Source organism: Epinephelus lanceolatus, chromosome 9 (genome assembly GCF_041903045.1).
Source record: "Epinephelus lanceolatus isolate andai-2023 chromosome 9, ASM4190304v1, whole genome shotgun sequence".
NCBI classification, from domain to species: domain Eukaryota; kingdom Metazoa; phylum Chordata; class Actinopteri; order Perciformes; family Serranidae; genus Epinephelus; species Epinephelus lanceolatus.
The window spans coordinates 3,800,233-3,822,730 of NC_135742.1; the positions used below are offsets into that span (position 1 = coordinate 3,800,233).

General features: G+C 40.0%; 2 protein-coding genes across 2 annotated transcripts; one reads left to right on the plus strand and one right to left on the minus strand.

Moving 5' to 3' along the window:
- Positions 1-2,526: 2,526 nt before the first annotated feature.
- On the minus strand, positions 2,527-6,810 carry LOC117252549 (natterin-3-like). Its single transcript, XM_078171085.1, has 2 exons — positions 6,429-6,810; positions 2,527-4,097 (listed from the first exon to the last, which is right to left on the minus strand). Exons 1-2 carry the CDS (start codon positions 6,517-6,519, stop codon positions 3,019-3,021), a joined length of 1,170 nt encoding a protein of 389 aa, XP_078027211.1. The 5' UTR covers positions 6,520-6,810; the 3' UTR covers positions 2,527-3,018.
- Positions 6,811-15,463: 8,653 nt separating this feature from the next.
- On the plus strand, positions 15,464-20,487 carry LOC117253049 (natterin-3-like). Its single transcript, XM_033620385.2, has 3 exons — positions 15,464-15,531; positions 16,048-16,135; positions 18,525-20,487. Exons 2-3 carry the CDS (start codon positions 16,048-16,050, stop codon positions 19,616-19,618), a joined length of 1,182 nt encoding a protein of 393 aa, XP_033476276.1. The 5' UTR covers positions 15,464-15,531; the 3' UTR covers positions 19,619-20,487.
- Positions 20,488-22,498: the final 2,011 nt, after the last annotated feature.

Here is a 22,498-nt window from a genome sequence, read left to right on the forward strand (position 1 = left end):
ATGAGACAGCGCTGAGCAGGTGTTTTTCATGCAGTAAAGCGAGACGGCACTGTTTGTTACCTGGGCCAGTGTTAAGGTGCTGCTCCTTTCAGGGAAACTTATTTTGAGAGAAAATCAGTTCTGGTGGTAGACACAGTTCAGGTGTTTAAACCCATGTGAAAATCTTTGAGGTGTGTTTTGCTGTGGTTCTATGGCATGAGTGTGGTTGAAAAACGGCTTCAATAATAATGATAAACATGACATCTATTGCACGTCTGTCCGTCCTGGAAGAGGGATCCCTCCTCAGTTGCTCTTCCTGAGGTTTCTACCGTTTTTTTTTTCCCCGTTAAAGGGGTTTTTTGGGGGAGTTTTTCCTTATCCGCTGTGAGGGTCATAAGGACAGAGGGATGTCGTATGCTGTAAAGCCCTGTGAGGCAAATTGTGATTTGTGATATTGGGCTTTATAAATAAAATTGATTGATTGATTGACTTGCACACAACTAAACAATCTCTGCACTAATCCAGACCGTTTGCAACACACGTCACATTGACATAGGCTCATTAACAAATAGGCTTTCAACAGAGCTACACCCAAACAGGCATCTCAAAGCAGAGTCCTGCACGGGTCCAGTTTTCAAGATCCGCCCCGACCCGACCCGGCGACATACAAACCTGCACCCGAACCGCAAACCCAAGCATCAGGCCAATTAGTACCGCAACCCGGTCCGACCCGTTGAAACACGACCTGCAGCCCGACCCGTAACCCGGATTTAAAGTAATCATTTTGGGTCATATTGGCTGAATATTGAACAGCATATCGCCACAGTTAAGGTGCCAGTAAGTAAACAACGACCTGAATGAAGCAGTTCTCACAATAAAAACCTGACTTCAGCTCCATCATCAACCCTCTGTGTTCTTCTCCCATGCGAGTGTAAAAGCACTCGTTTGTTACGTTTAATGCTTTTAAACTTTTAACCTATTTAAAGGAACTTTACATGTGTAATAATAGTCTTACTTTCTGTCCAGAGCGACATTCAGCAGTTTCGAGCCGTCACGTGTTTTTAGAATCCATCGAGGAGAGAAGTAATCCATCAGGGAAACACTTCAGAAACATTATAAAGTGATACTTGTACGTTTTATCCACTTATTTCTCAAATACCTAAATAATTATTTACTGTTCTGGAAGCGGCGCTTGTTAGACGGTGGCAGCCATGTTGATTCTGTCGTCCAATCACAAATTGTGTTATTAGATGGTGAAACGTGTGTAAACAGCTGAACCAATGACCATTGTGAAATAGCAGAGGCGATCCTCAGAGAGTAAATAATGACCAAGATAGTTATCTGTAGTTTACCAAACTAATAACTGATGTGTTTATCTAAAACCCGCGATCCAACCTGCATGTTATTTTTTCCACCCAGATCCGAACCCGGGAAAAAATGTTTTTTTAAAAACCACCCATACCCAATGGGTACCCGCGGGTACCCGACCCAGTGCAGGACTCTGTCTCAAAGTTCCCGCTTCTTTTCCTTGGTCTTTGTCCTGACCACACGGTCAGACAAACACCTCCCCCTGAAGCCAGCCTTGATTCAGCCATTTTGGTAGTTCTCTGTTGTCAGCCATTTTGTTTTGTAGGCCAAACGGCCCCTTGATTGCCACACCGGCCTTTGTCTTTCTCTTTTTATCTCTCGCGTGCACACATACACACACACACACACACACACACACACACACATATACACACCAAGCTTGTATATAGTTAGTTAGAATTTGTGTGTTTTGGTTTGCTAGTTTGTGAATAAATATAATTCTTTGGAATCATGTCTGCTGTCTGTTTAATGTTGCACAAGAGTGAATGAATAGTCAACCTCTGCTGCGTCAAGAACTCCAAAATCCTTCAGGCGTTACTGTTAATTTTGGTTGTTGTTATTAATTTAATTATTAATCAAAACTCCAAATTAATAGTTTAGCCTATTTGACTGATATCTTTAACTGGCTATCATTTTTCCCTTTACGGGAATGGTGCCCCACAAGGTGATTTAATGTTAATTAAGTCACATTATTTAACATGATTATTAATTATTAATAATAATTATTAATTATTTCCAATAGCCAATTAAATCCCAACATATTTGGTGCCTCTTGATGAGACCTAATATATTGATCCCAGCTAATTTGGTGCCGCTGTGTGAAGCCCGAATTTATGTTCCCAACAGTAATATATTACATTTTTAGAGTAACAAGCCCAACACTGCTTTGGTCATAACAGGAAGATATAATCTGCTTGAAATAATCATTTGTGTCTGGTATTATTTCCTCAACAAAAGATCTTGTTCAAAATTCAAGACATCTCCTCCTTCTCCTTCTCTATTATCACCAAATGTTTCCAACAATGCTGTAACCCATTGAAATCCCTAATTCTATGCACAGAATGGTGCATTTCATTTGGTCATAGTCAATGACATCTTCTCCCTTTTACCATGTCAGGTTGCTCTTACTTCTGGGGAAAACACCAGATGATATGTAAGAGCGAGAGGGAAGAAGTTAAGTGTTCACAAACGTTACTTTTCATTCAGCTATTTCATTAGAATGAAATGACATAACGTGAGTAAATGTAACATGAATATAACTTTAAGAAAATATTTATTGTGACAACATTTTTTCTTTTCAGAGTTTAAACTTATAGTCACAAGATGTCTCCAGCCTCAGCAGCTGTGACGTCACAAGACAAAGCTAATGTTAAACCAAGGTTTAAGGTGAGTTCCCTCTTCACCTCTGCACAGTGAAGCTGAAATGTTCAAATGAAATAACAATAACAAAAACGCACAACGTGCCACATTATTATTTTTTGAGTACAAAACAATTTATTAAGGAGCAAATCTTTAATCTTTTATATTTGTATTTTATTAACAGCATTACTTTTTCCAAAGTGGCTTAAAACGAGTGCACTCACATTCAACTAGCTAGATGTGATTTAAAAAAAAAAGTGAAAAGCATCAGACATACAGATATGTCCAACATCATGTGGAGCTTTGTGCATTTCATGAGCAAGGCTTGGAGTTTTCTAGAGGTTCACATCGGTCCACCTCGGTCCGGACTTCTCCAGTCTGAACGCCGTCATACAGCCCAGTGATGGATATTGTGCGGATCTCCCCGTTAGCGTATGTGCGTCTGAGTTGTGCCGTGAACGGGATTTGAACTCTGTACTTGTACTGCACCATGTTAACCACGCAGGAGTGGTTTGGCGGGGCTGTGATCTCCACAGAAACAGTATCAGTGATGGTATTGACCACTGTGTTCCCCCTGGAATACTGAAACGTAACCGCGGAGCTGAACTGAATACCTTCAGAGGCGATGAAGGGGATGCTGACATCAAAGGTCACTGTCACACCAACTTGGATAGAAAAGGTAAAGTCCCACCTGTGCTTCGTCTCATATGTCTTTGAGAGGGTATCTGTTTTCAGCACTGAGTGGCATTCGTAGTTGCTGATGGCTGATTTCTGCATGATCTCTGGAGGATAGTGGAAGATTTCCAGCTCATCAGTGCTATACCTGACATCATAAATCAGCTGGCTGATTATATTCTCATCAGTGGTCAGGACCTGGTAGTCGTGGTACCAATATTCATCATCCTTCCAGGGAAGATAGAAAACTTTATGTTTAGTATCAACCTTGCCAAGTCCATATTCGTTCATCCCTACATATATGTCCTCCCCAGGGCATGTTCTGACTGCATTCTGGGGCACTGAACCATATGAATCCCTCTTCCACTCCAGGACCTCAAACATGTTTTTGTTCACCAGGATCTCAAACGGGAAACCAGAAAGTGCTTTTTTTGTGTTGGCATAGTGGCAATAAGGACCCTTGCTGGGGGTATAAAAGCCAGCCTCACACTTGTATTTACAGACATAATCGATGCGATCAGTGTAATCATTGTAAATTGAAACTGAATTATTTGGGAGGGAGTTGTTCCAGGTCACCCACTCCAGGGTAGAGCCATAGTCAGATCCAAAGGAGGGTGACTGAGCCTGCTTTGTCTGCCTTGACGTAGCAACAGTCAGAAGAGGTCTCTTAGTGCTGATTTCAGCACTGCCATTCAGACGTGAGTTCTTGAAGGAGACTGGATAATGAAAAGAGAAAAGGCACAGGCAAGAACAATGTTTGCTTTAACACAAGACAGAGAAAAACAGAGTGAAACCAAAGCTCAAGTAAGGGATAAGACTGCTAGACATGAAGGCATTTATCTGATTGATGCTGCTCCGTTTGCTGTTCAGTCTGATTGTGTTCTTGGGGTTTCAATTGACTTTAATCAAGTCAAATCTCTCTCGTTAATGAATCTGCTCTAGCTCTCTCTGTTTTATTGTATTTTAACCACTGGTGTTAGTAAGTTCCTCTGTTGTGGACGAGGTTTGTGCAAGCTAGACCTACCTTCACTTACAGTAGGGTTATGGTGAACTAATTCGGAAAACCTTTGGTTCTGGTATTCATGCGGGTGCCACTTGACACGCTCCATCCACCCAAACACTGTTGCTGACCAAACATGCCCAGTCATGGCAGTGGCCCTCTCAACAGGACAATGCTCCATATCACACCACAGAAATGCTCAGGGATGGCCTGAGAAACGTGACAAAGAGCTCAAGGCGCCAACCTGGCCCCCAAATTCCCTAGATCCTAATCTATCAATCTGACTGAGGATTTGTGGGATGTGCTGGTACCCCAGAAGTGACCCTGACCAGTAGTTGGACCTTCTTGAATCAGACTTGGCTCTGACCTGTCGAGAAAAGGATGCAGGACCTCTGTGGGTGTCCTGTGGTGTCTGGCACCATGGAGATTGTGGCGGATCCTTTGAGTCCTGTGGGTTGCAAGGTGGGGTACCAGTATGTCCCACAGATGCTTGATCAAATTTGGAGGCCAGGTCGATGCCATGAGCTCTTGTCATGTTACTTGGGTCAATCCGTAACAGTTTTTGTGGTGTTGAATTGTGCGCTCTCCTGCTGAAGGGGGCCGCTGCTATTGGGAGGTGGTATTGCCATGAAAGGATATACTTGGTTTGGCAACAGTGTATGGGTGGGTGGTTCATGTCAGGTGTCATCTATATGATTGTCTGGGCCCAAGGTTTCCCAGCAGAACACTGTAACAAAATGATCAATGTTATTCACTTCAACCACCGTTGGTTTTTAAGTTGTGGCTGATCAGCCTATGTTCTGTATTTTAAGCAGAAACATATTTAGTTTGTGACTTAGATTAGGTAATAATAATGATGATAATAATAACTAGTCCATAGCCATTTAGAAGAAAAAAAACACCAACATTGGTCCACAGGGGGAGCCACAGCGATTGGTTGCATTTTAGCCATTTTGAAGCATTTTTCTGTTGTTATAGCGCCACCCAGTTGCCAATTAGAGTTAAATTTCTCCAGTCACCTTGAGGCGTCCTGTTCTACATATCTACCAAGTTTAGTAATAATCCATATGGCGGTTAGGCCTAGATAAGAAATGAGCTCTCTAGCGCCCCCATTTTGTTTGATGGGGTCAATAATGGAGGGGTCCCCTCAGATTATGTGTGGTCATATGCCTACAAAGTTGCGTGGTGATGGCTGAAACCCTTGAGATGTTATACACCTTTATGTGATGAGCCACGCCCTCCGCAATATTCATTGCCTTATAGAAGCTCAGTTTTAGTAAGTTTTCCAACTTTTGCCAAGAGGGAACTTTAGATATTGGTCCCTAGATTGTGTTCACCCAGTTTCATGCAGATCGCTCAAACTTCCTAGGAAGAGATCCATTTGAAGTGTTTTTCAAACAATTCAAAATGGCGGAAAATCTATATAAGCGGAAGTTATGGGTTCTTGAGGCAAATGTGTTCCTCATGAGGAGAGGCATCTCTGTGCAAAGTTTCATGTCTCTACGACATACGGGGCATGAGATATGTCCATTCAAAGTTTGACATTTCAATGGGTTGCTATAGCGCCCCCCTTTGGCCAATTGATGTAATATTGCTTCATTGGCATCCTCCCATGACCCTCTACCACTGTGCCAAATTTCACATGGATTGACCAAGTCAGTGAGGAGAAAAACATGGAACACACACACACACACAGAGTTTTCGTTATAGTAAGATAATAATAATTATTATTATAGACTTTTTATACAGGAATTTTCAAAACAAGTTACAAAATGCTTTATAGGGTAGAACCTGGATTAAAACATTTCCACAATGAGTCAAATAAAATCAGACAATTAAAATAATAAAATTAAAGCAATAAATCACCAACAATACATAGTGAATCTTTTAAAAAAAACAAGGGCAGAACTGCAGAACCAGCACTCTACAGGGTTTTTGGTCTCATAGTATTTGTTGTTCTATGAGCCATTTTATGATGAACATATCCCAAAATTTTTTTTGTTTTGTTTTACCATTTCCCAAATTCATAAAGCCAGTTTGTGTTTACCATTTCTCTGCTCAGTGTTGTCCCTGATGTCCAGAGGACCGGCTGAGGACAGAGCTGACAAGACCAGCAGCAGCAACACTGACAGCTTCATCTGGAGATTAAAACCACAGAACAAAATCACTGTTCGTTTATAAAACAGCTTTAAACCGACACAAGTTTGAAGACTTCAGCACCTCAGTGTTAACCCATCAAGACACCGAGTCCAGACTGTCTGCACATGATAGATTTGTTTTTGCAATTTTAATCCAATATTTATCAAATCAAATCAACTTTATTTATATGGCACTTTTCATACGACAGTAACACAAAGTGCCTCACAGAGGTTAAAAACAACAAAGATCCAAAACAGAAAACAAAAAGAAAAGAGAAAACCCAACCCTCCCACCCCACATGGAGATACATAAATATACACATACGCACACACACACACACACACACACACACACACACACACACACACACACACACTAGCTATCACTAAAGAGACATGGCCGAGCACCGAGACCTAAGGCAAGGAAAAAGCCACCTCTGGGGGCCATCCACACTGAGAGGGCCCACGGTCCACGGCCACAGGGAGCGCCGCCATAGAGACACCCCGACCTGGGCAGACATGAGGCTCCACCCCAAGGTGCAGTGCCCTTCAGCCACCCAGGTCAGAGCGGTCTCCCGACGGCACCCCCATCGGGAGACCAGGAACAACTCTCAGTGTGGTAGGCCCCCATGAGGAAACACTGGAGCTAAAAGCTGAGGAACTAAAACAGTAAGATAGGATAAAAGGTATAAAAAGAACCAAATAAACAAAAAGCTTTTTAGCTCATAAAACTGAGTTAGTAGCTAGGTAAGAATGATGCATAAAATGCATCAAAACTAAAACCTATAACTAAAATAACAAAAGATAAAGGTTAAGTGAGATAAGAATGTAAAAAGAGGAAGGGTAAGAACATAAAAAATGAATAAATAAATAAAATAGATAGATAAATCGGTTATAAAATGAATTTAAAATAGATAAATAAAGAGATCAGTGAAGAGTCTGATTAAAGAGATGAGTCTTGAGCCTCTTTTTAAAAACAACAATCAACAGTCTCTGCAGCTCTGACGCACAACAAAAAGTACTCACCATCGCAGTGTCCATCACTTGATGCACCTCCAGTCTCCTTCAGGTTTATATACTGTAGCTGCTTCATGTGCTGAGTCACAGAACAAACACTCAACACACTTTCACTTTGTCTTGGCTCTGATGTTGAAGAGTAAAAAGTAATCTGGTCCAGTGGTGTGAGAGTAGATGTTTTAGGATGGAAAATGACAGAGCAGTTCAGTTTCTATTATATCAGCCCTGCCTGGCCTCCTTGGCCAGAAGCATTATGTTTTTGGGATGTCCATCCATCCTTTTGTCCGTTTGATTCTCATGAACGCAATATCTTAAGAACACCTTGAGGGAATTTCTTCAAATTTGGCACAAATGTCCTGTTGGGCTTAACAAAGGTCAGCGTCACTAGGACCTCGTCTGTCATTCTTTTGAACGTGATATCTCAAGAACTTTATAAGGGAATCTTTTTTATCATTATAATTTGGCCCAAACGTCCACTTGGACTTAAGGATGTACTGATTAGAATTTGTTGGTCAAAGGTCACTGTGACCTTGCATCTGTCTCATCATCATATCTCAATATCTCAAGAACGCCTTGAGGGAATTTCTCCAACTTTGTCACAAACGTCCACCTGGACTCAAACATGAATGGATTAGAATTTGGTGGTCAAAGGTCACTGTGACCTCACAAAACATGCTTTCGGCCATAGTTCAAGAATCCATACCATCTCAAAAAATGTTTTGTAGCATAAAATGATGAAGTGATGACATTTTATTTCCAAAAGGTCAAAGGTCAACTTCACTGTGACATCATATCGCTCTGCAAAAACAATTCTCTGGCCATTATTCAGTGTCTTATCCAAGGAACATTTGGTCAGACACTGAATTGGTGACTCTAATCTTGGGTGTCCACCTTAAAAATGTGCTGATTTGTAGATCTTCTCTGCTGCTGGGGGAAAGATGTGTGTGAAGCATCCATGTTTTCATAGATATGAATGTAAACTGTAAGAGAAACGTGACTGGTGGGCAGAAGCATTCAACTGCTGGGCAGTAATTCTTGTCATATACTCCTGGGAAGTACTGAAAAACTGTTGATAATGTGTACAGGACTCTGCAGATTTGTATTCAGAATCTGTGTGTGCATGATCACATTTAAAAAATGTTGTTAATAGAGATCAGTAAATGTGTAGACAAATCTGTAAATGCATTTTTGCATTTGTTTTTTTGGCTGTATTTTTTATGTTTTACTCTACGTAGTTGTCACTTTATGTTCTTGTCCGTGCTCAGTGTTATAAAGGATTAAATCCAAATGTAAATAAGTTCTGTACTTCCCAGTAACCACAACCTATAAATAATAATGAATGGAAATATTGCCCGTTCTGTTTAATCACACGAGGTCAGGAAGAATAAACATTACAAAATGTTACCTTATCAAAGAAATAGGAGGAAGTAACAGGGATAAATACATTTAGAGCAGTGGGGCACCGCCTTTGGTAGTCAGATCATTGCATTTTGAAACCAGTTCACCCTCTTTATCAACAGGTGTGTTTAATCAGTCCTCAAACGTTTGTCTGACAGTGGCTTGTTTTCATCTGGTGGATGTCTGGTGAGACCATTTGAGGTAACAGGATTCACTTTGTCGGTCTAACTGGGATTTGATCGCTGTTAGATCCATCAGTGTTACACCATTAAAATTGTTGGGAGCTTTTAATGCAGTGTGCAGATCTTCTGTTTGATTCAATCTAAACTGTAACAAGACTGAAGGCGCTATTTAAATGATCTACAGCTCATGGTCTAAAGTGCATGGTGCAAGTATATTTAAGGCATGTCATGACTGCCCACAGCAATAATGTCAAGCTGTTTAAATATGCAGATGATGTGGCTCTGGTTGGTCTTCTCCTGGGAGAGAATGCCATGTATGAAGAGGTTTACTGTAGCCAGGCCACTGCTCTTCAGAACTAGTGTCAGGTGAGTAAACTGGAGATGAATGTGGCTGAAACAAATGAACTTCTAATTCAAACAAAACCGAATGGAACCAGTCATATCTGTATCCATATACCAACAGAAGCGTTCCTTAGCGTCCCCATGTCTGGTCCCCCCTCTGTTGGGGTACCTAGCACACAGATGTGGTACTAAAAGGTGGAGCTGTGAACACTGCAGTCTGATTGGTCAGTAGAGGACGGTCACTCTGCTCAGGGCTGAGTTGTGTCTGGTTTTGAGGCTCATGTAACCACTGTTCATACTGTGGAGAGTTTTATTAGTAAACTGTAACTATAAAATGAAAGGATGTTTTGCTGCCTCTCACAGCAGCTGGAGTCTGAGAAAAAATAACTTCATTCACTGGGCCGACTGCCGGCGACTTTTAAGGTGGAACGTTAACTTGTAATGTTACTCAATGCATGAGTTGATGACGTGAATCCATCAGCACACCTTAAATTTCACTGTGACAACTTTGACCATCACTTTAGTTTTTAATGTCTCTTTTGGATCACACACACACACACACACACACACACACACACACACACAAGCATATATACTGTATATTTATGTGTGTGTAATTTGTCCTGCTGGTGGTGTTAGAGGAAACATCAGGGAATCAGCTTAGTCATTTGAACTCATCCCCTGGAAATCATTTATATCTACACTGAACACAAATTTAAACACAACACTTTGTTCTTGCTCTCATTTCTTTTACAGGTTTAAGATCCAAGATTTATTAATGCACCCAGCAGATATATTTCTCTCAAATTTTGGTTACAAATTAGGCTTTAAAGTGAGCACTCCTTTCCAAAGATATCCCATCCACCTGACAGGTGTGGCATATCAACATGCTGATTAAACAGCATGATCACTACACAGGTGTGCCTTGAGGTGATGGCAATAAAAGGCCATTCTGAAATGTGCAGGTTTCAGTTCTGCTTACTGACACAGATTTTAACAAACAAACCAAAATGTGAGAGAAATCACTCTTTTGTCTGCATTGAAAAGGTCTTACATTTTTCACTTACACCTGTGAAAACATCAATGTCCGTTTTGTCAAAACAGTTTGAGGGAAGTGTTTATTCAACAGTAACAGTCATTATGGAGGCTGGTGTTGGATTTTATCAGTATTTTGTCCATCTCATTTATATCAATGAAGGTAAATAAAATTAAAAACACCCAGCCTCACTGATACTGACTCAAGATTCCCTGCATGGGTAAAAATATACATTTATCAATGGTCCTTATCATCATCTCATCATAACTTGGACAGACAGATGAAGCCTACACACAGATGGTTTATTTGTGGGATAGTAGTGAGTCTTATTATTGGCTGTCTTATCAGCTTATTTCTTTTATGAGGTTAATAATCAGTGATCTTTATTTTGTCTGACTTTGCTTTCATATGCTGCATTATGACCTTTGGGGTCAGGGTAAGTGTGGAGCTTGCAAAAACATCTTTAGCCATGCTAAAGGCGTACTGTTGCATCGCCTCTCAGGATAGCAGGATGGATTCAAAATGCTAGCAAAGAGCATGGCTACCAAGAGGCGAAGCTCAATAGAACGCCCCATAGCAACAGACTTGCCCATGGTTTCATCCTACCGCCGCCATTTTGGACTGTCAGCAGACCGCAGCAGACCCGCTTGCATACAAAAACACACAGACAAACTGAAGTATATGGCTATTAATTATGATTACAATGCTACTCACCTCGTGATAGCTTGGTCACAGCTGCTTTTTCACGTTTTTGTAAAGCAAAATATAGACTTTAAAAAAAACAAAATGAAGAAAAAAAAAAACTAGATGGCATCTCTACATATTACATCCACTTATGAGAACATTAATTTAATTACTCCTTCAAAATCACCCCATAAGCCAATCTACCAAAAAATAAAAAAAAATCAATATTTTAACTAGAAACACATTAATAGCGACGTCACATAGTCAGGAATAAATATTTATTTACAGTTTGTACAATAAGGGGACAGTAATAATAATAATAATAATAATATATAGGCTATTTTAATATGATATATTTTAATGCTAAAGCAGTAATCACTTCTGATATAAATGGTCCAAGAGGCCATATATGTATGTATATTATTAATACAGAGATGGGGACTTGAGTCATTGTGACTTGTGACTTGACTTGACAAAAAATAAAGACTTGAGACTTGACTCGGACTTGGAAGTTAAAGACTCCGGACCTGACTTGACTTGAGACACAATGACTTGAATGACTTGAGTGTTATTCACATCATGTTTTCAGTTAGAATATAAAATTAATAAAATAATTTAAAAAATATACAATATAAAATTACCTGGTAGGAGCGCAGGCTGAGAATGGCGTTGTCATGATTAGATCACTACCCTGTCAATCAGTCATGCCCTCTCTACGTACCTTACGTGTTTATTGGAGAAACAGGCCCTCTTATATCAGAGAGGCATCAACATGTCAGCGGAAGAAGTACCGAGAGTCATCGTCTTCGTCTTTTGGAATTACCATTATTACGACAAAAGACGAACAGCACAGTGCAAGACATGCGGCATAAACACGTCGGACAGCCAGACGACAACTTCAAACTTTGTTCGTCATTTGAAGAGCCATTCTGCCCAGTAAGTGCTTGTCAGTTAGCTAATATTATCTGGTTAGTCGGTAGTTAGCTAACTTTAGCTTGATGCGATACGGGGGTGGGGGGGTGGGTCGGTTTGGTGGAACTTGTTTTTTAATTTATTTGCTAACATTAACCCCAGAAAACGTGAGCGAACATTCCGACCGGTTCATCACAAGACCGGTCGGAATGGCCGCTGCCTTGTGTGTGTGTGTGTGTGTGTGTGTGTGTGTGTGTGCGCACGCACGTATGGGGGTCGTCCCTGCATAGTAAACATTGCAGCAATGAAGTCAATGTTTACTGACAGTTACTTATATCTTGTCTTTTCACTTTATTAAGATCAGATTCTGCAGGTAAAATTACAATAATAAGGTGACTTGACTTGACTTGACTTGACATAACCTGTGACTTGACTTGACTTGCCCAAGAAAAAATGACTTGGGACTTACTTGAGACTTGAAGGTTAAGACTTGAGACTTACTTGAGACTTGCACATGTGTGACTTGGTCCCATCTATATATAATATACTCTATCATTCCACTCTAGGAAAAAAGAAAAACATATCACAAATATGCACATTCAGAACAAATTATATATATATATATATATATATATATATATATATATATATATATATATATATATATATGTGTGTATGTATGTATGTATATGTATATATATGTATGTATGTGTGTGTGTGTATATATATATATATATATATATGTATGTATGTATATGTATATATATACAGTACTATGTACAGTATGTAAAAAGCTTATTGTTCTTTCATAGGGGACAGAAATAATAAAATAATAACATATATATTTTAATGATAAACTCTTTTTCATCCGTTGCTTTCTCTTCTAACATTTTATATTAAAAAAAGCATTATAACAAATAAAAGCTCATCCATGTGAATAAAAATAATGTGATTACTATAACTCCCGTTTCAGTGCATTGGCAAGTGCAGTTTTGTAAGTGTTATCTTCCCTCCAAAACTGGCATATTAAATTGATATTAAAATACTTTAAAACTTACACCTCAGGAGTTCCTACCTGTCGGGATCCTTCGGGAAACGGTGGAAGGCCAGGTGCAGGGTGTTCCACTGATAGTTATCGCAATTAATTGCACTACACTGTTTTCTTTTACTTTTTTCATCCTCTCTCCTTGACATCTTGCATGTTGTCTGGGCGCAACAGTCCAAGCTCAACAGTCTAAAATGGCGGCAGCGCTACCGCAGCCCCCCTAGTGGCTGTTGGCAAAAATTCAACGGAGCTTCGCCTCTTGGTATCCATGCTCTTTGATGCTAGTTAGGCTGTTGTGGCAGTATGATACCCTGTCGGACGCGTCAGTTTCAAACTGCCAGTAACGGCGTAATATAAGGAGCTGGCAAGTCCCTATAGAGTGGCTGGGAGGGGTCCATCAAATCCCTGACCTTCATCCAAGAGCCTGGTGTTTTTCAAAAATCGTTCTTCCCATTTTGTAGTTCGGACACAAAAACATGTGGAAAAAAGGTTTCAGGTTGAAAAATACCAAAGTCACTCTTTAACCAAGTCGTTTCACACCTTCCAATAAATCCTTAGCGGCCTGATGTACGTGTTGTGTATATAACGTGTTAATATACAAAATGAAACGTCGTAGCTTCAGAGGCAGTTTGCACGTGTGTAACAAAGTTCACACGTGCAAGAATGCACGCCAGACCAACTTAATTATTAAGCTTAATTTACCGTTATTGTCGAGTGACACGTGAGTTAATTTGAAGGCACAAATGCCAACTGAGGAAGCCAGGAGACAACAGCCCTGATTACAGATTGATTACTGCAGGTCTAATATACCTGTAACTTTCTGTTTTCTTTAATAGGTGAATCATTTACAGTCTTTACTGGACTATAATTTATAAAGGGAAAGGGCAACTTCTTTCTCTTCAGGAAGAGGAGAGGTTTGTTTACATGTAGATCATTTATGATCATATTGTTCAGCCCCTCTCTGAACATCTGAAAATTTGAAGAGCAACTTTTTTCTTTCATGAGTCATGCAACATTTTTCATGAGACATTTGTGGATTTCTTTCTTTTTTCCTCAGCCCTTTTATGCTTCCCATGAACACATTTAATGTGATGGAGAATAAGCAATCACAGGTGTTTTCTCTGTTTGTCTTTTTGCCCAGATATTCCACTGCTCAGTTATTTCAGTCAGAAACCTCTACTGCCAAACGTAAATGCAGTTTGGCAGCATTAAAAGGAACAGTCCAACATTTGGTCTGCTGTTTCCAGTTTGGTGATTTCATCTGTCCATCTTGTACAGAGCCATGTTGCACCGCCATGTTTCCACAATAGCCCAGAACGTACAAACCAAAGGCTCCAGAGAGGGATATTCACATTCGTCACACTGGTCCATTTGTTGTGGAGAGGTAGAGACCTCTGTGGATAATTCAGCTCCCGGTAAAAACCTCCTGAACAATAGACACTGAGGGAATTCTAACCAGGAGCTGGTTGCAATCTGCAATCCTCACCGCTACAGTAGATGCCACTAAATCCCCTTAAATCTTACACACTGTTCCTTTAAACAGTATATCAGATCTCTCGCTCTAACCTGTAATCTGGTTTCTTGTGTGTATGTCGCATAATCGCCAAAGAAAAGTTTATACGGCCAAGTTAAAGGGATAGTGCACCCAAAAATGAAAATTCAGCCATTATCTACTCACCTATATACTGATGGAGGCCCTGGTGAAGTTTTAGAGTCCTCACATCCCTTGTAGAGATCGGCGGGGGGAGCGGCTAGCACACCTAATGGCAGACAGCGCTCCAGACTAACGTCCAAGAACACAAAATTGAATCCACAAAATATCTCCATACTGCTCATCCGTAGTGATCCAAGTGTGCTGCAGCCCCGACATAAAAAGTTGTTTGGAAAAACGTCATTTGAACTCTGTTTTTAGCCTCACTGTAGCCTGTAGCTCTGACTGCTTTTCTGTGCTCCGCGTTTTTTCATTTTCATTTCTGGGTGCACTATCCCTTTAATCTTCAACAGAAACGAGACAGGAAACCATGTTTACCATTTACACAACAGTTCAAAATACAGGCTGCAATTTTTTTTTTCAGCATTTTCCTTTTTCCTCTGTGTTTGGTAACACCAAGACACGTTTGAACAAACGATAAGAGGAATAACTGTGAAAACAACATCCTTGATGAAGGAAAATTGGAGGAAAACTGGAAAATCCAACCTGAAAATGACAGTGACACTCAAGCACACACACACAAAAACACTTACAGATTTTCTCTCTCATCTTATTGGACCAGTTGTTGTTGTTGTTTGGTGGTAAAGTTCAGGGCTGTGTCAAAGTGAAACTGCGTGGTTTGTTTTATGCAGCTATATAAACCTGGATTCAGCAGGAGGTGATCAAAGTTAAGACGACTGTAACGGTGAGTACTTTCGCTGTACTTCTACCTCAGTGCATTTGATTTAGTATGTTTTCCATTTGGTTTAAAAAACTTTGAACATTTACATTGTTAAATATTATTTTAATGGCAGCAAGAAAATGTTTAACTCAATAATGCAACTTGAAGCTAATGTGAATGCATTCACTTTTTTACTTTATTGACTCGCCTCTATTTGTTTTTATCAGCTATTATTTTATTATTTACTTGTTTTGTTTTGTCATGTTTCATCCCTGCATCCACTTTTCCTAAATTTCCTAACTGTAGATGAGGAAGTTAAACCTGCTGACATTCAAGAAGCCTTGCTACATCATTTTATATCTCTGTAATCTTTCCTTAATGCCTATGTGCCTCCTTTTTCTTTTCAGTTTTGCTTCCTATGTACTTCTCCATAAGACATGCAACATGCTCAGCAGTTAAATTTCTCACCAGTGCTGGTTAAATGGCATGTGATAAACATATGGTAACCCACAGTGATTTTGTTTTGTGTTTTATCTCCAGATGAAGTCAGTGTTGTTGCTGCTGACCCTGCTGACTCTGTCCTCAGCCAGTTTTCTTGACACTGTGACCAGCGCAGCGTACATCAATGGTAATTATGGGTTATTAATTTTCTGTTGTTTATGTCTTCAAAAGTTATGTATTTTATTTGTTTGTTTGTAGACCAGTCGCCAAAAGAAAATGTTGGCATTGTATGTTTCTGCAAATCAAGGATATGTTACATTTGTATGCAACCTGTTGCCACGTTTCCAGCAACATTTGCAGGCTGTTCTCACAAATCTTTCATACGTTTTCCTAATGAAAAGCAATGCACCCAAATTCGTACATAGCCCACGTATTTTGAAATGCTGTGATCACCAGTGATGACCAATGCACTGACAGCAGTAAACAAGGAAGCCGTTCCAAGCACTTATAAGGATGCAGGGGGTGGATGGTTGACAGAAAGCCAGACTGTAACCAAGTGCTCTCCCCTGGACTCACATGTTGGGCTCAGTGTAAATTTTGAGTGATTTTAAGATATGTCCTCACCATGTTTCTTTCCTAAACCTAACCACAGTACGTTTTATTGCCTAAACCTAACCTCCGTGACTTTACTTTATTACATAACTTTACGTTAAGGACGTAACGTCATTTGTGGGGTGCTGCTAGTTTGTAGGATATCATACAAATCATTCTATGAGAATACAATGGTATTTGTGTGACCAAATGTGGGTATTTTAAGCCAAAACATCTTTTCCTAACCATAAGTGAGTGGTTTTTGTGCCTGGACATTAGCCAGACATTCACCATAGCAATGCTAAAGCGTGAAGAAATGTGAAGTTTCGCTGTATCCTAAAACTTAAAGTATTTGTAGTTTGGAGAAACGTACAATGTGAAAGAAATTTTGTTTGTGTTTGTCATGTCACCTAAAAGGCAAATTTTCATCATTCATTTGATCTAGCTTCAACAGGCTGCACTAGAGACACAGTTATGCTAGGACTCATTTATAACTCCCTTTACATAATAAAAATAGATACGTCTGTTTCAGATGTTGTAAACGTCACTGCCCTCATACTTCCATGTGTCCAATAAACCAGGTGACGATGAAGGAGGTCATAATGATGTAGAAAAGCACTTCTGATTCTTTTGATCAGTGGACCTTTACAGACTAAAGGGATATAAATAATCAAGGAATGGACACAGGACGGACGAATTATGGTCTTCTCTGGTGCTCATGGTTTCAACAAATTGACAACTGAATTGTGGAGCATCTAATGAAGCTGACAATGTGCAGCACTCGACAGTGCGAGCATTTCACTCGCATTTGCGACTAAAAATAGGTGTGTGCGAACTGTAAAAAATATTTAGGGGCACATGTGCGCATAAAAAAATCAGCCGAAGCAGCCTATATTTTTGTCAATAAAAAAATATGATAATCTGACCGCAAATGTTGGAGGAACTCCAGCAGCCTTCCCTCTTCCCTCTTCCCCGTGTGACATGGTTATGGGCGGTTTTCCAAGCCACTGTCCGCACAATGAATATAAGTCCCACTGTCGGCACAATGAATATAAGTCCCACTGTCGGCAGGGTGGAAATAAGTCAAAGTGTGGAGGAGACGGACCGGGAAAAGCGGTGGACCTCCGGGGAAGCCTGCTCCGTTCTCCCCGCAGTTAGGGACCGTTCTCCACGGTAGCGCTGCTGGGCAGGGTGGAAATAAGTCCTGCAGAGTTTCAGAGGACCTGGAGAATGTTTTAGGATAGTAATAACATTATATACGATAATCATATTGCAAAGATAATATATATATATAACATAATAACATTAAAGACAAAATTTAATTGCAATACTTGATGATTTTACCTTTCTGTGCATTTTGTATACAAATTCATTAAATAATTTTGCTTGTAAATGTCTATTTGCATCACGTTTATTACGGAAAACACATTATTTGATCAATTTACATTGTGCCCCTAAAGTTCTTTGTGCGCTCCTTACTTTTTCAACTTAGGAGCACATGTGCTCCTTGGGAAAAAAGTCAGCGTCAATCCCTGATGTGTGTAGCACAATCATATTCATGGTCTAAGCAGCTTAGCACTAGCTCAAGCGTGTAGCCAGAAACCTGGTGGCCTTTAAGAGGTTTTATTCATCCAGAGAACTTGAAAAAATGACCTGCTTTGCAGCCTCATTGGCAACCAGACCCGGTGAGCGTAGCCACACTGGATAGTAAAAAGCATTCAGTGTTTAATGGTAGTTAAAGTGTCTTGAGTTGAGTCGTAATAATAGATATGTTGCACAAGATTGTACACTGTAAAACACATGGGAGTTTGCCAGAATCCAAGTTGAAGGACAAATGATAAGACGGAAAAAACATCATAAAAACACAACAAAGAAATGAATAACAAGACTGATCAAGTTACAGTTGGCAAGACAAGACTGTAAGATTACAAGATGGCGGCAGAAAAGAGTTACTGTTTCTGTGTCCTTTTTTTTTCCACACACAGACTCATTACTGGATCCGGAGCTAGGAGAAAGGATTCCTGAAATCAGCGCCAATGACTCGATGCTAACAGATGAAGCCTTTCTCTTTCCTCCCCCTGAGCTCGAGAACAGGCAAAGTCAGCCTCAGCCCTTCAGAATCGGCAACCTGGAATGGCAGACCTGGCGTGGCTTTCTTCCAAATGGAGCTGTTTCAATATACAATAGTTATACCCGCCGCTACGACTACGTCTGCAAATACAAGTGTGAGGCCGGTTTCTACAACCCCAAAATGGGTCCTTACTGCAACTACCCCTTCTCGAGACGAGCACACCGTTCTGCTCCATTTGAGATCCTTGTTAACAGGGATAACATTGAGTTTCTGGAGTGGAAGGCTAGTTCTTTTGGTAAACTGCCCCAGAATTCAGTTGGGACCTGCTCTCGGGGGGGCATTTATGTCGGAAAGAACAAGTTTGGGCTTGGGAAGGTGCATCCTAAATCCAAGGCCTTCTTCCTTCCCTGGAAACGTAAAGCGTATTGGTACAAGAGGAGGTACCAGGTCCTGACCGTCAGTAGCGGCATAGTCAGTGAGCATATCTCTGATGTCAGGTACAAGACTGATAGAGCCAAAGTCTTCCAGTATGCCCCAGAGACCATGCGTCTGTCTGCCATCTCCAACAGGGCATGCCGTAATGTTGTGAAAACAGTCATGCTTTCAGAGAAAAGCCAGACAGAGCACAGTTGGGAAACCAGTTTTACCTTCACTGTCGGTGTCACAAGTTCCATCAAGACCCGCATCCCCTTTCGCAGAGACGGAGAATTTGGGTTTAGTGCTGAGACAACATTCCAGACCTCAAAGGGGAAGTCTGTCACCAAGGAAAACACTCACTCTGTGTCTGTGGAGTTTGATGTTCCACCCAACCACTACTGCAGAACCCGTATGGTGGGATATAAGTACAAAGCAGACATCCCATACACAGCCCAACTGACACGCAAATACCGCAACGGGCAAACCCGCTGGACCACCATCACTGGGACTTACCACGGTGTCCAAATGGGAGAAGTCTGGGCCGAAGTGGACCGCTGTCCACCTGTACCCAACGCCAGCCCTTGTCACTGAAAGTGTGTCTGTCTCAAGGCTATTCAAAGATGGCAGGTACGCAGTCTGGTTATGACACGTGTGTAATGTAACCGGAGCTGCGATGTTTAAAAGCAGATGGCGCTAGAAATAAAGCCTGACAGAACTTTATGGGTAAACTCAATTGGATAGTGGACATTTTCATATAAAAAGCATTTGTTTATGATCTTTTATTGAAGACATTTCATTGTAATTTTCACTCATGTCTTTATTTTTGGCATAAAATTTATTCCAACTCAAGGCCGACTGCAGATATCTCCGTGAAACAAATCAGTCATCCCCATGTTCCATGACAGTGCGCCATCCATCCACTAGATGTCCTCAGACTTTCCTCCACTTCCCCTCTACCTGACTGCCCCACTCATCTACACACCTGCTCCCAGACATGTTTTCTACACAAAATGATGTCTGTTTTTTCAGACTTTCTTCTAATCTTTGTCATTTTTACTTGTTGGATTCCATATTGCAGCCACTTTTAAGTGGTCAAGAATACATTGCTTTGTTTTAAAGGGTTGGATTGGGAACCACTGGAAATGCAGCATGAGATCATTGAGCACGAGCCATACTTACTTACATACTAGAGTAGTTCAAAGTTCTTTGTAAATTGGACCCTTATTGAATACTGCTTTTGTTGTGGTCTGTCACTCTCTCCACTGTTTATCAGTGCTATCATTAACGGCTTAAAATTCATGTACTGTAAAACTGCTGCCAGATCCTGGATGACAAAATCATTTATTTTACTGTGTATTAAAACATTTCAAATATGTATTGGTTTAAGTGTTCAAAAGATCAGTTTATTCTGTGTTTTTATGATTCAGTGTGCCTCAATAAATGTTGTCAGACAAAACTAATTCATTTTAATTTTCTTCCATTAGTTTCTGTTTTGACTCACCAACTATTAGATGGATTACTGAAAATTATCATCATTATCATGTTAGAAATTCTGTCTGCCGAAGAAATAGTCCCCAGAGGAAGTTCAGAGACACATCCCCCATTAACATGCCAACATACTGAGTCCAGTGAAATGAGCCTGGAGCTGAGCTGAGACATCCAGAAGGTGGCAGTGACAGATCACTAACTGCTCAACCCACAGTGTAACTGGCCCACCAGTCCACAGCTCATTCTCCCATACAGCAGTGCAGAAATGATCGAACATGATCGTAGATTTCACACATCACGTAACCAAAGCTTCACGCAGATCATAAACTTGTGGTATTTGTGTATCGTGTAATCCTCGTGGATCGCATGATGGGTGTTAGTATCATAATTTACTTAACCCAATGAAATGAGTAAATTGGCTTGATTTTTTTACATGGGAAGACGGCAATGAGCAATGAAAAAGAAATGCAAGAAATTAGTAACAAAAAAAAAAGTGAAAGAGAGAGAGAGAAAATGATAATTTTGTAAAATCATTTTTAAATGTAATTATGATAAAAACATAGTTTTCCCTATTTGTTTTTCCCCAGGTTTATTTTTATATTTTTCAAAATCTTTTTATTTGTTTTTTGCAATTTGTGGGTCCAAGTTGACCAAGTTGCTCTTTGCCTTTTTTCCCCATGTTTTTGAAAGAAAACGTCTGAAAACAGCACAAGAAAAGTGATGTCACTCCACAAAAAAAAAAAAAAAACCAACAACAAAATACTAAGTAGTTGTGGATTATTTTGGAAAGACAGTGTTTTGGAAGACGACAATTATTGAGCATTTTGTAATAAATTATTGTTGACTGTAAAATAAATCTCCACTGACTGCAGTAACGTTTGATGTGCTGTAGCCGTGCTCTGTGCCATCATTTTGTTTTTACTGTATGTTAGTTTGTGCTCCACACCATATTATCATGGTCTTGATTCACATAAATAAATGAAAAGAAAAGAAATGAAATGAAACCACAGGATACCCAAAATGCTTTTTGTATTCCTTTAAGGTCTGGGTCGATGTTAAGAGCATGATGATGAAGATGATGGTGAAGAAGAGGTAGCACACTTAGGTTTACATGGGTGATTTAAAGATTACTGTGTTTGTGAAGAGATTTGGATTTCATAAGGTTTATTAGATGTCAGTCAGAGGGACAGATGACTTTTGACAAGCACTGTAATGAATGCCTGATAGACTAAAGGTCACTGATACAGTATGATCGTTTGGAGGACAGAGCTAACTGATAAGTTATCGCCTTATCAGTGTGTTTTTCTTTACTCGTTAATAATCCCAAATCTTATCCGGCAATCATTTCATAATGTGTCGTGAGATGAGCACGAACACAACAGCACGCTTGTTGTAAATGATAGAGAAAAGTGCAAATAGACGTCTTCAGATTTGTCTGTCTTCACCTTTATTTTGTTAAAGTCCAGATGAAATGAGAAGAATGCCTTTTAAACCCTTTGAGATCATGTCCGCAGACATTTTGTGCACTTATTTAACATGATGCAAGAAAAGAAAATGGTATTCTAATATCAAAATCCAATCATCACAAAATATGCAGCACTTTCTCATCCTTGTCAAATATTGACATGTTTGCAATGGGGGATGTAATCGATTCTTAGATGCACTGTGATGCAGATGTAAACAATTCGTCTTCGATTCACAAATGTCAATAATCAGTTATCTAAATGTTTAGTAATAATGTGATGTTGACGGAACTCAACTGTAAGATCAGTGCAGTCAGTACAGTCTACAGCGTGGACATGCTAGAGTTTACTTGTAGTTCATCTTTACAAAAGGCAGCAGTTGAAAGCATGTTTTAATTATATACCTACATAATTATATTTTAGGGACAAACATTAAGTATATTGTGAATACTTAAACACGTCACCACCCAGACACTGGGCCAGCAATCAGCAGTAACTTTAACAAATGAGAGCAGCTGAC